This window comes from Pan paniscus, chromosome 18 (genome assembly GCF_029289425.2).
Source record: "Pan paniscus chromosome 18, NHGRI_mPanPan1-v2.0_pri, whole genome shotgun sequence".
Classification (NCBI taxonomy): domain Eukaryota; kingdom Metazoa; phylum Chordata; class Mammalia; order Primates; family Hominidae; genus Pan; species Pan paniscus.
The window spans coordinates 26,309,262-26,322,855 of record NC_073267.2 but is presented as its reverse complement, the minus strand read 5'-3'; the positions used below and the strand labels follow the sequence as shown (position 1 = coordinate 26,322,855).

Here is a 13,594-nt window from a genome sequence, read left to right as displayed (position 1 = left end):
TCCTGAGAGTGGGAAGGTCTCTGAAGGATTCCAAGCAGAGGATTGGCTTGATCCAAGTTGCTCACCCTGCCAGTGGCTGGAGAATGGGAAAGACTGGATGTGAGAAGGCAGTCAGGAGTCCGGGCAGAGATGGGGGTGGCCTGAGCTATCATAGTGACAGCTCAGTGCGTCCCTGCTGAAACACACTGTTGACCCCAGCCAGAGGCAACAGGGGTCTTGGTGTGAGGGGCAGGCTTGGACGGGGAGCTCAGGACTGTAGTGGAAGCCTCCCATGCCGCCCACTCCCCTCCTTTGGGCCTTGGAGGCAGAAGCTCAACGTCCCCGGTGAAGACTTCTCCTTGAGCCCACTTGCTCCAGAACCATTCCACGCTCCTGCTTGGAGCCATGTTAGCAGCCAGTTCCCCGCCCATACCCCTTCCCAGGAGGGCTGGGGGTGCCCTTTGTCCAATGTACTACTGCTATTTGGATTCCTGTAGAGAGCTGGGCCTATGAGCAGAGCTGAGGCTGGACCAATACATTTGCCTGTGCACCAGGCCAGTCCTAGCTGTTGGCATCAAGTAGGAACCAGAAAGACATCACTGGAGGATTAAGTGGGTGGGCAGCTCCTAAGCCCCAGGGGGTCCTGTTTATTTTCCTCTGGTCTGGAAATTGGGGTCCCTCGAGAGACTCCTCTGCTTTCCAGCTCTGTCAGGCCAGGAAGGGGTTCTAGTCCACCCCACCACCCCACCTTATCCCAGGCCTGGATGGTTCATGGCCCTGAGCTACTCCAGAGATGGTCTCAGGGCTCACTCCGTTGGCCCTGTCCTGCTCTTAGCGCTGCACATGGCAAACACAGCCCTGATGGGTCATTCCATCAGACTCCAATGGGCCCAAAGCCGGGAAGCTGAGGAGGCTGGCTCTACGCAGAACAGGAGGCCGCTGCTCTGCAGGTCAAGGCCTTACTGGCTTTTGGTGGGGAGGTTCATTGAGATGCACATCCACCTGGCTGCTGCTTTTTAGGGAAGCATCATCATGGGGAATTAAGCAAAGAAACACAGTCTAAGGCTGGGTGCGTGGCTCACACCTGTAATCCCAGCACTTTGGGAGGCCAAGGCAGGAGGATTGCTTGAGCCCAGGAGGTTAAAACCAGCTCAGGCAACATAGGAGAGACCCGCCCCCCATGTCTCTGCGAAGAAATTTTAAAAATTAGCCAGGCATGGTGGTGCATGTCTGTAGTCCCAGCTACTCAGGAGGCTGAGGTGGGAGGATCACATGAGCCCAGGAAGTCAAGACTGCAGTGAGCTCTCAGGGTGCCACTACACTCCAGCCTGGGTGACAGAGTGAGATCCTGTCTCAAAAACGAGAGTCTAAGCCAGAACTTGAGAAGTGCACACAATTCCCTGATTTTCTTACAGCACAAGATTTCAGAGTACCAACTCGGGTCTATTTCCAAGAAATATCTAGGAGAAAGTATCACAGTGAGAAAACTTGGGGACCTTCACCCAAAGCCAGCCACAGTGGAAGGCAAGAGATAGAATGCAGGTCCCATTCTTTGCACTGTGCAGGTGAGCTGGGCAAGTTCAAATGCTAAATACCCAACCCTGGAGATGTGGCTGCTGTCAGCCTGGGAGGTCCTGTAAGTCCCTTTGCTTCTTTATCCCTTTGAATTTGGGTATTGATGTTGCACAATGGATAAGAAGAATGAATAACTAGTCTTGCAAAAGGAAGCTTTTACATATCTCTCCTCTTTCCATCTTCTAACCTTCATTATTTTCAAGAAGGAAAGAGGCTGGGCATGGTGGCTCATGCCTGTAATCCTAGTATTTTGGGAGGCTGAGGTGGGGGGATCACTTGAGGCCAGGAGTTCAGGACCAGCCTGGGCAACATAGACCACATCTCTTTAAAAAAAGGAAAAATTAGCCAGGCATGGTAGTGTGTGCCTGTAGTCCTAGAAACTTGTGAGGCTGAGGAGGGAGGATCACTTGAGCCCAGGAGTTTGAGGTTGCAGTGAGCTATGACCATGCCACTGCACTCCAGCCTGGGTGACAGAGTGAGACACTGTCTCAAAAAAAAAAAAAAAAAAGAAAGAAAAAAGAAAAGAGCTAAGTGTCATGTGTCATGTTGAAAATGGTCTATAAACACTTGGAAGCCTTGTGGTAAACAAAAGCTTTATTATTTTTTCTTTCATTAAAAAAATGGAGCACTGAAGAGAAACAGAGTTTGGACCCCTGGGTTCACCCCACACTAAGCAAAATAGCCCCAGATAAAGATGGCACAGCTCACGCAGAAAATGAGGTTGACGTCCAGGAGGGTCTTCACCAAGGGGTTTTCTTCCAGGGAAACTATGATGGCTTCTGTTCTGGCCGGGAGCTCTTCCTTGCCCTTCTCCTGTATTCCACAGAGCCACAGGATGGCCTTCACCACTTTGGACTGCTTTGGGGTCATGTCACCTAGAAAGAACCCAGCAAAGGAAGACCATAGAGGTGGTCTGTATCTCCCAGAGAGGTGAGACAGGGACACTCACCAGATGTGTTCAAGTGCTGGGATTACAGGCGTGAACCACCAACCACTATGCCCGACTGAAATCTCCCCTTTTTTTTTTTTTTTTTTTTTTTTTGAGACAGAGTCTCACTCTGTCATCCAGGCTGGAGTGCGGTGGTGTGATCTCGGCTCACTGCAACCTCCACCTCCCAGGTTCAAGCGATTCTCCTGCCTCAGCCTCCCAAGTAGCTGGGACTACAGGCATGCGCTACCATGCCCGGCTAATTTTTATATTTTTAGTAGAGACAGGATTTCACCATGTTGGCCAGGCTGGTCTTGAACTCCTGATTTCAAGTGATGCACCCACCTCGGCCTCCCAAAGTGCTGGGATTACAGGCTTAAGCCATGGCGCCCGGCCAAAATCTCTCAATTTTTAAATGTTAACTCACATTTTGTTGAAACTGTAGGTGGGCTAAGCCAAAATATGTCTGCAAGCCGCCAGTTTAGAAGCACTAACTGGGAGAAGGCAAGTCGTGTTCCTGCCTACCCATGTGCAGAGAATAAGGATGAAATGAACCAACCGTGTCTCCGTAGGCACTCAACAAGTGTTTGTTTGCTGTTAGTACCCGTAGGAAGCTTGTTGAAAGTTACTAAAAACTCCTTTCCCATGGCCGGAGCGTGGGGACAGATCAGACACTGGAGCCAGAGGATGCTAAAACTCCAAGTCTGCCCACTTTCCTGGCTCGTGATTTGATAGGAAAAAAAAAAAAAAAATTAATCCCCTTAACACGTACTGCTTCTTACTGTAAATGAGGAGAGAGGCTACTCACAGCTGTGGGTTTTAGACGTGTTTTCTTGAACCATCTCGAACTGGACACTGCTGCTGCTGCTGGCCTCTGGCATCCCGTTCTGAGAGAGGGTAAGAGACAAGGGAGCTGCTGGTGGTGCTTGTTCCTTCTGGACCACGGGGTCGTGACGAGTAAACCAGGTCAGGTGGCTGACCTAAGGAGCAGGGATGAATGATGAGATTTGTGGTGGAGGTGGGGCCGGGGTTGTCCATCCTTTTCTCACACTCCCCACCCAACCCCACACTCAGCCTTTGTGTCTGAATCTGCTCCCAGCCCCACCCTCCCACCCCATCCTCCAACAAGCATCATGTCCCTGCACTCTTCAACATCAGCGCACAATTCCCCTGCTCATTCCCATGTCTTTCTCCGATAAACCCCATCCTCCTGTTGCTGGGATGTGATTATCCCTCATTCTAATCCTCAGAGCTTAACCCTCACCCTAGAGTATTGCAGGACCCCAGAACTGGTCATTTCAGCTCATCCGTTTCTCTGGCCACAGGGATTGAATTGGTTCACGGATGAGCATGTGTCCTGAGCTGACTCCATCAATGGAAATCTAGAAATTCTCTAGAAATTCTGGGACAGAAATATTTATGTTTATTTTTACTTTTTTTTTTTTTTTTTTTTTTAAAGACAGGCTCTTGTTCTGTCACCCAGGTGGGAGTGCAGTGGCATGGTCATAGCTCACTGCAGCCTTAAACTCCTGGGCTGAAGCAATCCTCCTGCCTCAGCCTCCCTAGCAGCTGGGATTACAGGCATGAGCCATCACGCCCTGCTAATTTTTTCTCTTCCTTTTTTTTTTTTTTTTTTTTTTTTTGAGACAGGGTCTTGCTCTGTCACCAAGGCTGGAAGTGCAGTGGCATGGTCATAGCTCACTGCACCATCAAAACTCCTGGGCTCTGGCAATCCTCCCACCTCAGCCTCTCTAGTAACTGAGATTACAGGCATGAGCCATCACGCCCTGCTAATTGTTTCATTTTTTTAAGAGACGGGATCTCACTATATTGCCCAGGCTGGTCTCAAACTCCTGGCCTCAAGTGATCCTCCCATCTCAGCTTCCCGAAGTGCTGGGATTACAGGCATGAGCCGCCGCACCCCAGCCTTATGTTTACTTAATGACAGTAAAAGAGGATGTATCTCTAGAAGATACTGGGCTCCATATGGGACCTAAGAATTGAAGCAGAAGTGCAGATGGATTCTGATGACCTTTTCAGAGTCCCAAATCATCCTGCCCCTGAACCTCAATCCTGGACTTTTCAGCTTTTTGGACAATCAGTCTCCTTCGCTTAAGTCAGTTTGAGTCAGTTTTCTGTCACTTCCAACAAAAAGTCTCAACGGATCTAGCCATCAGCCCAAATGTACCATCTCCTTGGAGGGTGGCTCTGTGAACCAGCTCACGGTGGAGACAGTGATGAGGGTGACTGTGGACAGGATCATGGAGAAGTAGAGGTAGTGAATGCTCTTCACCAGGACCGGGCGCTCATCTGGCTGGTCGCATCGAGGCTGCACGTAAATAAAGTCCAGGACCAGCCTAACCAAGCCCAGGAGCAGGCCCAAGATCAGGCCCCAGAAGGCACCCTGCAAAATCAGAGCAAGATCATCTTAGAGACGCCAAGGGCTCTGGCCTCCAGGAACCTCAAGAAGCCATCTCCAGGACTTGTTTTTCTTGTGGTGGTCACTGCAAGCACGGGTCAGCAATTTGGAAAGGTTCTGCAATACTTAACCATTTATCTTTTTATAATGAATTGATTACTAATGGTTTACTAACTCCCTCTTAATTTAGCTTCCCTGTTCAATAACAAAAAATGCATCAAGATACTTTTCATGAGAACCTCTCATTGCTTTTTTTTTTTTTGAGACAGTCTCACTCTGTCGCCCAGGCTGGAGTGCAGTGGCGTGGTCTCAGCTCACTGCAACCTCTGCCCCCCAGGTTCCAGTGATTCTCCTGCCTCAGCATCTGAGTAGCTGGGATTACAGGCGCCCACCACCACACCCGGCTAATTTTTGTATTTTGAGTAATGATGGGCTTTCACCATGTTGGCCAGGCTGGTCTCAAACTCCTGACCTCAAGTGATCCACCCACCTCGGCCTCCCAAAGTGCTGGGATTACAGGTGTGAGCCATCGCAGCAGCCCTCTCATTGCTTTTTTGCAAAGGTCAGATAAACACCCTCCCCGTATCTTCCACCATGGAACTCACCCTCCCTCTCAACACCCAATTCCAGCCTGTGTCTCCCTCCAACACCCTCCCCTCCCATCCTATCCCAGTCCTCAAGGGGCAGCACTTGGTTCTGGCATAGTGGGAGCCATCCAGAGCTACCTTTTCATTGGTCCTCTTCCAGAAACATCCCATGATGAAGACCACCGCCACAGGCGGCTGCAGGTAGGAGCTGATGGACTGGATATAGATGAAGAGCTGGCCGCCCTGGCTGGCCTGGACCACAGGGATCCAGAGGATGGAGACCAGGACCAGCAGCAGCACAAACACCCTGGTGCCGGCGGCGAGAGGCACAAATTAGCATCATCTTCCCTGAACATTTACTCCTCTTTCCCTCTCTGTCTCTTTTAATAGACAGGGTCTTGTTCTGTTGCCAAGGCCAGGGTGCAGTGGTGAGAGCATAGCTCACTGCAGCCTCCAACTCCTGGGCTCAAGTGATCCTCCTGCCTCAGCCTCCCGAATAGGTGGGATTACAGACACATGCCAACACTCCCAGCTTATTTTATTTTATTATTTTAATTTTTTTTTTGAGACAGAGTCTCACTCTGTCACCCAGGCGGGAGTGCAGTGCGCCATCTTGGCTCACTGCAATCTCTGCCTCCTGGGTTCAAACGATTCTCCTGCCTCAGCCTCCTGAGTAGCTGGGATTACAGCCACACGCCACCACAGCTAATTTTTGTATTTTTAGTAGAGATGAGGTTTCACCATGTTGGCCAGCCTGGTCTTGAACACCTGACCTCAAGTGATCCACCGGCCTCGGCCTCCCAAAGTACTGTGATTACAGGTGTGAGCCACCTCGCCCAGCTGGGTTAAAATTATTTGCTTATTCTCCTCCTTCCCTGGCTCCATGAAGGCAAGAACTGAGCCCTTTCATGGTTATGTGCCCTGTGCCTGGTACACAGTAGGTGCTCGTTCAGCATCTCCTGAATGAATGAATGTCTTGCACATGGAGTCCTAATGCTCTTCAGCCTGGATAGGTTGCTGGCTGAACCTGGACTTTGCCTCTGGGTGGGCTCAGCTCTCTCTTCCCCCTGCCCCAGCCCCACCCAGTGGGGACTTACCTGCCCACAATCATGAGCTCCTTCTCAGATGCCCGAGGCCGGAGGTGATTCCAGAGGTCCATGGTGAAGATGGTGCTGGCACTGTTAAAGATGGAGGTGAGGGAGGACATGAGAGCCGCCACCATCACAGCCATCATCAGCCCACGGAGCCCTGGGGGCGGAAGGGAGGTCATGGGCCTCGGTCCTTTTCTGCCAAAGCAGCCGATCCCAGTGGGCTCAACTGGAGGAGGCAGAACCTCAGGGAGGACGGCGGGGCAGAGCTTCCTGCAGGACGTAGCCTTTCTTGGGGAGCCCAGAGTCTTCCTCCCCCACCAGCCCTCCTTTCTTGACCCTGCCTTGGATCAGAGCCCATCCGATGATCTCCTTTCTGGGTGCTCCAGGGGACTTGATTCAGGAGTGAAGGGACATTACCTGTGGGCAGGAGTTCCAGCACGAGTTTGGGATACGCGATGTCCGAACAGCCTGAGGGGTTGCTGCAGATCTTCTGGCAGATCTCTGGATCTGCACAGGCCACTTGATCTACGAAGGAAACACAGGCCCAGAGGTGAGCAGTCAGGCCACCAGAGCCCCAGGCCCAGGCAACATGGGGCCGGACACAGGCTTATCATATGGAAGTTTATAGCTCAATGAAATAAAAAAGAGTCTAGACTTTATAAGCTGTGACCTTGTTACTTACGCTTTCTGAGACGAGTTGCCCTATTTGTAAAACTAGGATAATAACACGACTTTATAGGAAGTGCTGGAAAAAATTCAGCTATTGTTATCGTAACCCAGATGAAGCTGGGACACCTAGTGGCCAGTCTTACAATAATGTCTTTTTTTTTTTTTTTTTTTGAGACGGAGCCTCTTGCTCTGTCGCCCAGGCTGGAGGACAGTGGCACGATCTCAGCTCACTGCAACCTCTGCTTCCCAGGTTCAAGTGATTCTCCTGCCTCAGCCTCCCGAGAAGCTGGGATTACAGGCACCCACCACCATGCCCGGCTAATTTTTGTATTTTTAGTAGAGATGGGGTTTTGCCATGTTGGCCAGGCTGGTCTCGAACTCCTGACCTCAAGTGATCCGCCCATGATCATTAACTCACTGTTCAGTAACATCTGCTCACCTGTCCTGGTTAATGAATCATTTCCTATACGTAGATTCTCTTGTCAGAATGCTTCACACCCTCTGATGCCTGAAATAAGATGCCTCTAGCCCAGTTAAATCCAAACATAGCACAAAACCTTCTTCTTCCACAAACCCAACATTAACTGAAGGTTTACTATGACTCAGGAGCTGCAGTAAGCTTTGTACATACACCTCATTTAATTTTCACAACTCTATGGGGAAGATACTGTTATTATCCCTATTTCAAAGACAGATAAACTGAGGCCCAGAGGTTAGTTTCTCCAGATTATATTGCTAGTAAGTATTATGGCCAGGAGGCAAACCCTTAGTTTATTTCAAAGCTCAGGTAGAGAAGATTGGCTCTGTAAATACTGCATTTCTAAACTCTGTGTGTGTGTGTGTGTGTGTGTGCGCGCGTGTGTGTTTTTGAGATGGGGTCTTGCTCTGTCGCCCAGGCTGGAGTTCAGTGGTGCCATCTTGGCTCACTGCAACCCTAGCCTCCCAGGCTCCAGCCTCCTGAGTAGCTGGAATTACAGGCATGTACCATCACACCCAGCTAATTTCTTTTTCTTTTTTTTAATTAATTAATTTTTTATTTTTATTTTTATTTTTTCTTGAGATGGAGTCTCACTCTGTCGCCCAGACTGGAGTGCAGTGGCACAATCTCGGCTCACTGCAACTTCCTCTTCCAGGTTCAAGCGAGTCTCCTGCCTAAGCCTCCTAGCCTGTAGCTGGTATTATAGGCGTGCCACCACACCCAGGTTTTTTGTGGGGTTTTTTTTGTATTTTTAGTAGAGACGGGGTTCCATCATGTTGCCCAGGCTGGTCTCGACCTCCTGGCCTCAAGTGTTCCTCCAGCCTTGGCTTCCCAAAGTGCTGGGATTGTGTTTTGTGGGTTGTTTTGCTTCTCTCTTAATTTCCTTATAGTTTATTTAAAAATATGTGCCATTTCTCATGGATGAAGCTGGAAACCATCATTCCCAGCAAACTAACACGGGAACAGAAAACCAAACACCACATGTTCTCACTCATAAGTGGGAGTTGAACAATGAGAACACATGGACACAAGGAGGGGAACATCACACACTGGGGCCTGTCAGGGGGTGGAGGGCAAGGGGAGGGAGAGCATTAGGACAAATACCTAATGCACGTGGAGCTTAAAACCTAGATGACAGGTTGATGGGTGCAGCAAACCATTATAGCACATGTATACCTATGTAACAAACCTGCACGTTCTGCACATGTATCCCAGAACTTAAAGTTTAATGAAAAAATAAAAATATGTGCCATTTCTCAGATGGACTTAGCAGAAGAGGGTTTTTTTCTAGGCTCACAAGAACTCAGGATCCGAAAATACTTTTAGGCAGCTGTGGACTCAGTTGAAGATTTAGGAGGGAGCCAGTGGAGCCGTGGTGGAGAGAGAAGTGCAAATAGGGAGGCCAAGTGTGTGGCCCTGAAACTGGCCCTTTAGACCTGGGGTTCTCAACCTTCTAGTGGACTTGTTAAAAAAATAGGTGGCTGGCACAGACATAGGAAAAAATGCTTAACATCACTAATCATCAAGGAAATGCAAATCAAAACCTCATGAGATATCATCTCACCCTAGTTAGAATGGGGATCATCAAAAAGACAAAACATACTAAATGCTGGTGAAGATGTGAAGAAGGGGAAACTCTTATACATTGTTGGTGGAGATGTAAATTACTACAGCTAGTATGGAAAACTATGGAGGTTCCTCAAAAAACTAAAAATAGAACTACCATATGATCCAGCAATTTTGCTACTGGGCATATATCCTGATATGGTTTGGCTCTGTGTCCCCACCCAAATCTCATCTCCAATTGTAATCTCCACATGTCAAGGGAGGGAACTGTAATCCCCCCATGTCGAGGGAGGGAGGTGATCGGATCATGGGGGCGGTTCCCCCTTGTGTACTCATGATAGTGAGTGAGTTCTCATGAGATCTGATGGTTTTATAAACGTCTGGCATTTTCTGAGCTTGGACTTCTCTCTCCTGCCACCATGTGAAGAAGGTCCTTGCTTCCCCTTCGCCTTCCACCATGTGAAGAAGGTCCTTGCTTCCCCTTCGCCTTCCACCATGACTGTAAGTTTCCTGAGGCCTCTCCAACCATGTGGAACTGTGAATCAATTAAACCTCTTTCCTTTATAAATTACCCAGTCTCAGGTAATATCTTTATAGCAGTGTGAAAATGGACTAATACATATCCAAAGCAATTGGAATCAATATAGCAAATGGATACCTGCACCCCATTTATTGCAACACTCTTCACAATAGCCAACATATGGAATCAACCTAAGTGTCTGTCAACAGATGAATGGGTAAAGAAAATGTGGTACATATACAGAGTGGACTACTATTTAGCCATAAAAAAGAATGAAATTCTTTTTCATGTTCATTCATGGCAACGTGGATGAACTTGGAGAATATTATGTTAAGTGAAATAAGCCAGGCACAGAAAGATAAATACTGCATACTCTCACTCATATGTGGAATCTTGAAAAGTTGAACTCATGGAAGTAGACAGTAGGATAGTGGTTTCTAGAGGCTGGGAAGGGTAGTGGGGAGGAGGGTAGCCAAAGGTCGGTAAATGGATAGAAAAGTACAGCTAGACAGGAGGAATAATGTGTAGTGTTCTATAGCACTATAGGGTGACTATAATTCACAACAATTTATTGTACATTTTCAAATAGTCGAGAGTGGATTTTGATTGTCCCCAACGCAAAGAAATGATAAATATTTGAGGTGATAGATAAGCTAATTATACTGATGTGGTCATTACACATTGTATAATGTATCAAAATGTCACACTGTACCTTATAAGTATGTACAATTTGTATTAAAATAATTAGTTAAAAATAATAAGAGAAAAAAAAAAACAGATGTCCCTCCAGGGATTCTGATTCAGAAGGTTTTGAATCAGGACTGAAAGTTTGCGCTTCTAACAAGTTCCCAGGAGCCACTGCTGGGCTGGGGACCACACTTTGAAAAGCACTGGTCTGGGCCTCCAGAGAAGGGAGAGAGACTTCAAATACACAATGCCCACTTCTCTCTCTCTAATTCACCTTACTCTCTAAAATTTATTTTGCACCTCTTGCTTGCACCATATGATAGAGTATTTCAATATATAGTTTATGTTATTTTTCCATGAGTAAGAGACTCATCTGCTACATTACAAAGTCCTAGGTTCATGGAACATGGTGTTATGTCTCATTTAATAATGACTGTTGGCTGGACACGGTGGCCCACACCTGTAATTCCGACACTTTGGGAGGCCGAGATGGGCAGATCACCTGAGGTCAAGAGTTTGAGACCAGCCTGACCAACACGGAGAAACCCCATCTCTATTAAAAATATGAAATCAACCGGGGTTGGTGGCGCATGCCTGTAATCCCAGGAGGCTGAGGCAGGAGAATCGCTTGAACCCAGGAGGCAGAGGTTGCAGTGAGTGGAGATCTCACCATTGCACTCCAGCCTGGGCAACATGAGCAAAACTCCGTCTCAAAAAAAAAAAACAAAAGACTTGATTGGCTGATTGGTTGTTAAGACAGATGGTCAAGGTCTTGTTATTGATCTTCCATATATCAACCCAGGTCTTCAGACATAATTTGCATAAGCAAGAGTCAAGTTTTAGAGTCAGCTACATCTGGATTCAAATCCTGGCTCATCTGGCACTAGCTCAGTAACTCCCAGAAAGTCACTTAGCTTAGGAGTGATCCTGGATTCCTTTTTTTTTTCCCCCTTAACCTTTACATTCAATCCATTATTAATCTGATTGGCTCTATGATGTACTTTCAAACCATTGCATGGGTCAACTGTTGCCTCCTCAGAAAGGACTTCCCGGGAAACCTTGTCAGAAGTAGCTCTGATCTGACATTCTTTTTGATATCTCCTTGTGCATCCTCCTCCTGGCATTTAGCACAGTCAAAAATTATTTATGTTTTTACTCTTTTTTGAGACACAGTCTCACTTTGTCACCCAGTCTGGAATGCAGTGGCTCGAACACAGCTCACTGCAGCCTCGACCTCCCAGGCTCAAGTGATTCTCCCACTTCAGCCTCCTGAGTAGCTGGGACTACTGTGTGTGTGTGTGTGTGTGTGTGTGTGTGTGTGTGTATTTTTTTTTTCTAGAGATGGGATCTTGCCATGTTGCCCAGGCTGGTCTCAAACTCCTGGGCTCAAGCGATCTTCCTGCCTTGGCCTCCCAAAGAGCTGGGATTACAGGTGTGAGCCACTGCACCTGGCCTTATTTATTTACTTATTTCTGTCTTTGTCCTCCACCACTAGGATGTAAGTCCCTCTACAGCAAGGATCCTGTAGTCTTGTTCACTTATGGGCCCCCAGAGTCTTCTAGAATAACACTTGGAAGATAATTGGCTCTCAAAATATTTGTTGAATTCATGGAAGAATAAATAAATGAGTGAATGAATGATTTTTTTAAAACAAGATCTCACTTTGTCACCCAGGCTGGAGTGCAGTGATCATGGCTCACTGCAGCCTCAACCTCCCAGGCTCAAGCGATCCTCCCACCTCAGCCTCCCAAGTAGCTGGGACTATAAGCACATGCCACCATGCCTGGCTAATTTTTGTATTTTTTGTAGATACGAGGTTTCATCACGTTGCCCAGGCTGGTCTCAAACTGCTGAGCTCAAGCGATCTGCCTGCCTTGGCCTCCTAAAGTTCTGGGATTATAGGTGTGAGCCATTGCTCCTGGCCAAATGAATTAATTTCTCTAAGCTTCAATTTCCTCATCTGTAAGATGAAAAGAATAATAGTACCTACCATATAAGGTTGTTTTGAGGATGAAATGAGGTAATACATGTATGAAATAATAATAGTAAACACTTGGATAGAGCTTACTGTGTGCCAGGAGCTGCTTTAAGCCTTGTAAAATATTACCCCCATTTTACAAGTGAGGAAACAGAAGCAAAGAGACATTAAATGGCTTATGCAAGTTCAAACACCTCATAAGCGGCAGAGCAAATTCAGGCCTGGGCCTTCCAGATCAGAATCCATATTCATAATCACACTCCACTCTGAAACTCTTTTCATAGGGACTGACCCTTAGCAAGTGCACAATGAATGTGGGTTGTTTGAAGCCATATTCTTTTCTTTTTTTTTTTTTAGAGATAGGGTCTTGCTATGTTGTCCAGGCTAGAATGCAGTGGTGTAATAATAGCTCACTGCAGCCTCAACCTCCTGGGCTCAAGCAATTCTCCTGCCTCAGTTTCCCAAGCAGCTGGAACCTCAGGTGGGCACCACCACACCTGGCTAATTTTTAAAAATTGTTTTCGGTAGAGAGGGGGTCTGGTGTCGTTACCCATGATGGTCTTGAACTCCTGGCCTCAAAAGATCCTCCTGCCTCAGCCTGCCAAAGTGCTGGGATTACAGGTGTGAGCCACTCCGCCTGGCCTGAAGCTATTTCTGTGTTTCTATGTCAAGACTTGCTGAACAGCTGTATATTTTCCAAATCACCGCAAAACCCAGATCCCAGTTCTTAACTCCCTCTGGATCTTCCCAAGGCTTTTGCCCTTTCCTGGAAGCAGGACTAGGGACTATTTGTGGGTTCCTCATCCCACCAGGGCTGGAGGAACACAAGGGTTCAAGGTCTAGCACCATGGACAGTGCCCCCATTTGCCTTCCCCATCTCTTTTCTCCTGCTTCTTAAGGGTCCTAAATTATTTTGACTAAGCTTCTGAGCCAACGACAAACCACTTCATCCTACCCTTTCTTAGCTTCTGTGTAACATTATGTAGGATAAGGCACAGGGGAGGAAACTTTCTGCTTTCCATCCCCTTTAGTTAATAACATCCTTGGTGAGTACACTGGAAAGCTCACTGTTTTAGGGGAAAAGAGAGGAGCTTTCTTCTGTATAGATCACCAGTTT

General features: G+C 47.5%; 1 protein-coding gene across 14 annotated transcripts in view; it reads right to left on the bottom strand.

Moving 5' to 3' along the window:
• Nucleotides 1-2,128: 2,128 nt before the first annotated feature.
• The window catches only part of SLC5A11 (solute carrier family 5 member 11), a 69,029-nt gene continuing 57,563 nt past the window's right edge, over nucleotides 2,129-13,594 (bottom strand). For 11 of the 14 annotated variants that reach the window (XM_055100453.2, XM_034950877.3, XM_034950881.3 and 8 more), the window contains 6 exons: nucleotides 6,997-7,104; nucleotides 6,586-6,736; nucleotides 5,627-5,795; nucleotides 4,671-4,886; nucleotides 3,291-3,462; nucleotides 2,129-2,429 (listed from right to left, as the gene is read on the bottom strand). In XM_055100453.2, coding sequence (XP_054956428.2) covers nucleotides 2,224-2,429; nucleotides 3,291-3,462; nucleotides 4,671-4,886; nucleotides 5,627-5,795; nucleotides 6,586-6,736; nucleotides 6,997-7,104 — 1,022 coding nt within the window. In that variant the 3' untranslated portion in view covers nucleotides 2,129-2,223. The remainder of the gene's footprint in view (nucleotides 2,430-3,290; nucleotides 3,463-4,670; nucleotides 4,887-5,626; nucleotides 5,796-6,585; nucleotides 6,737-6,996; nucleotides 7,105-13,594) is intronic. The other 3 variants (XM_063598586.1, XM_034950884.3, XM_034950883.3) reach the window with 1 other exon arrangement.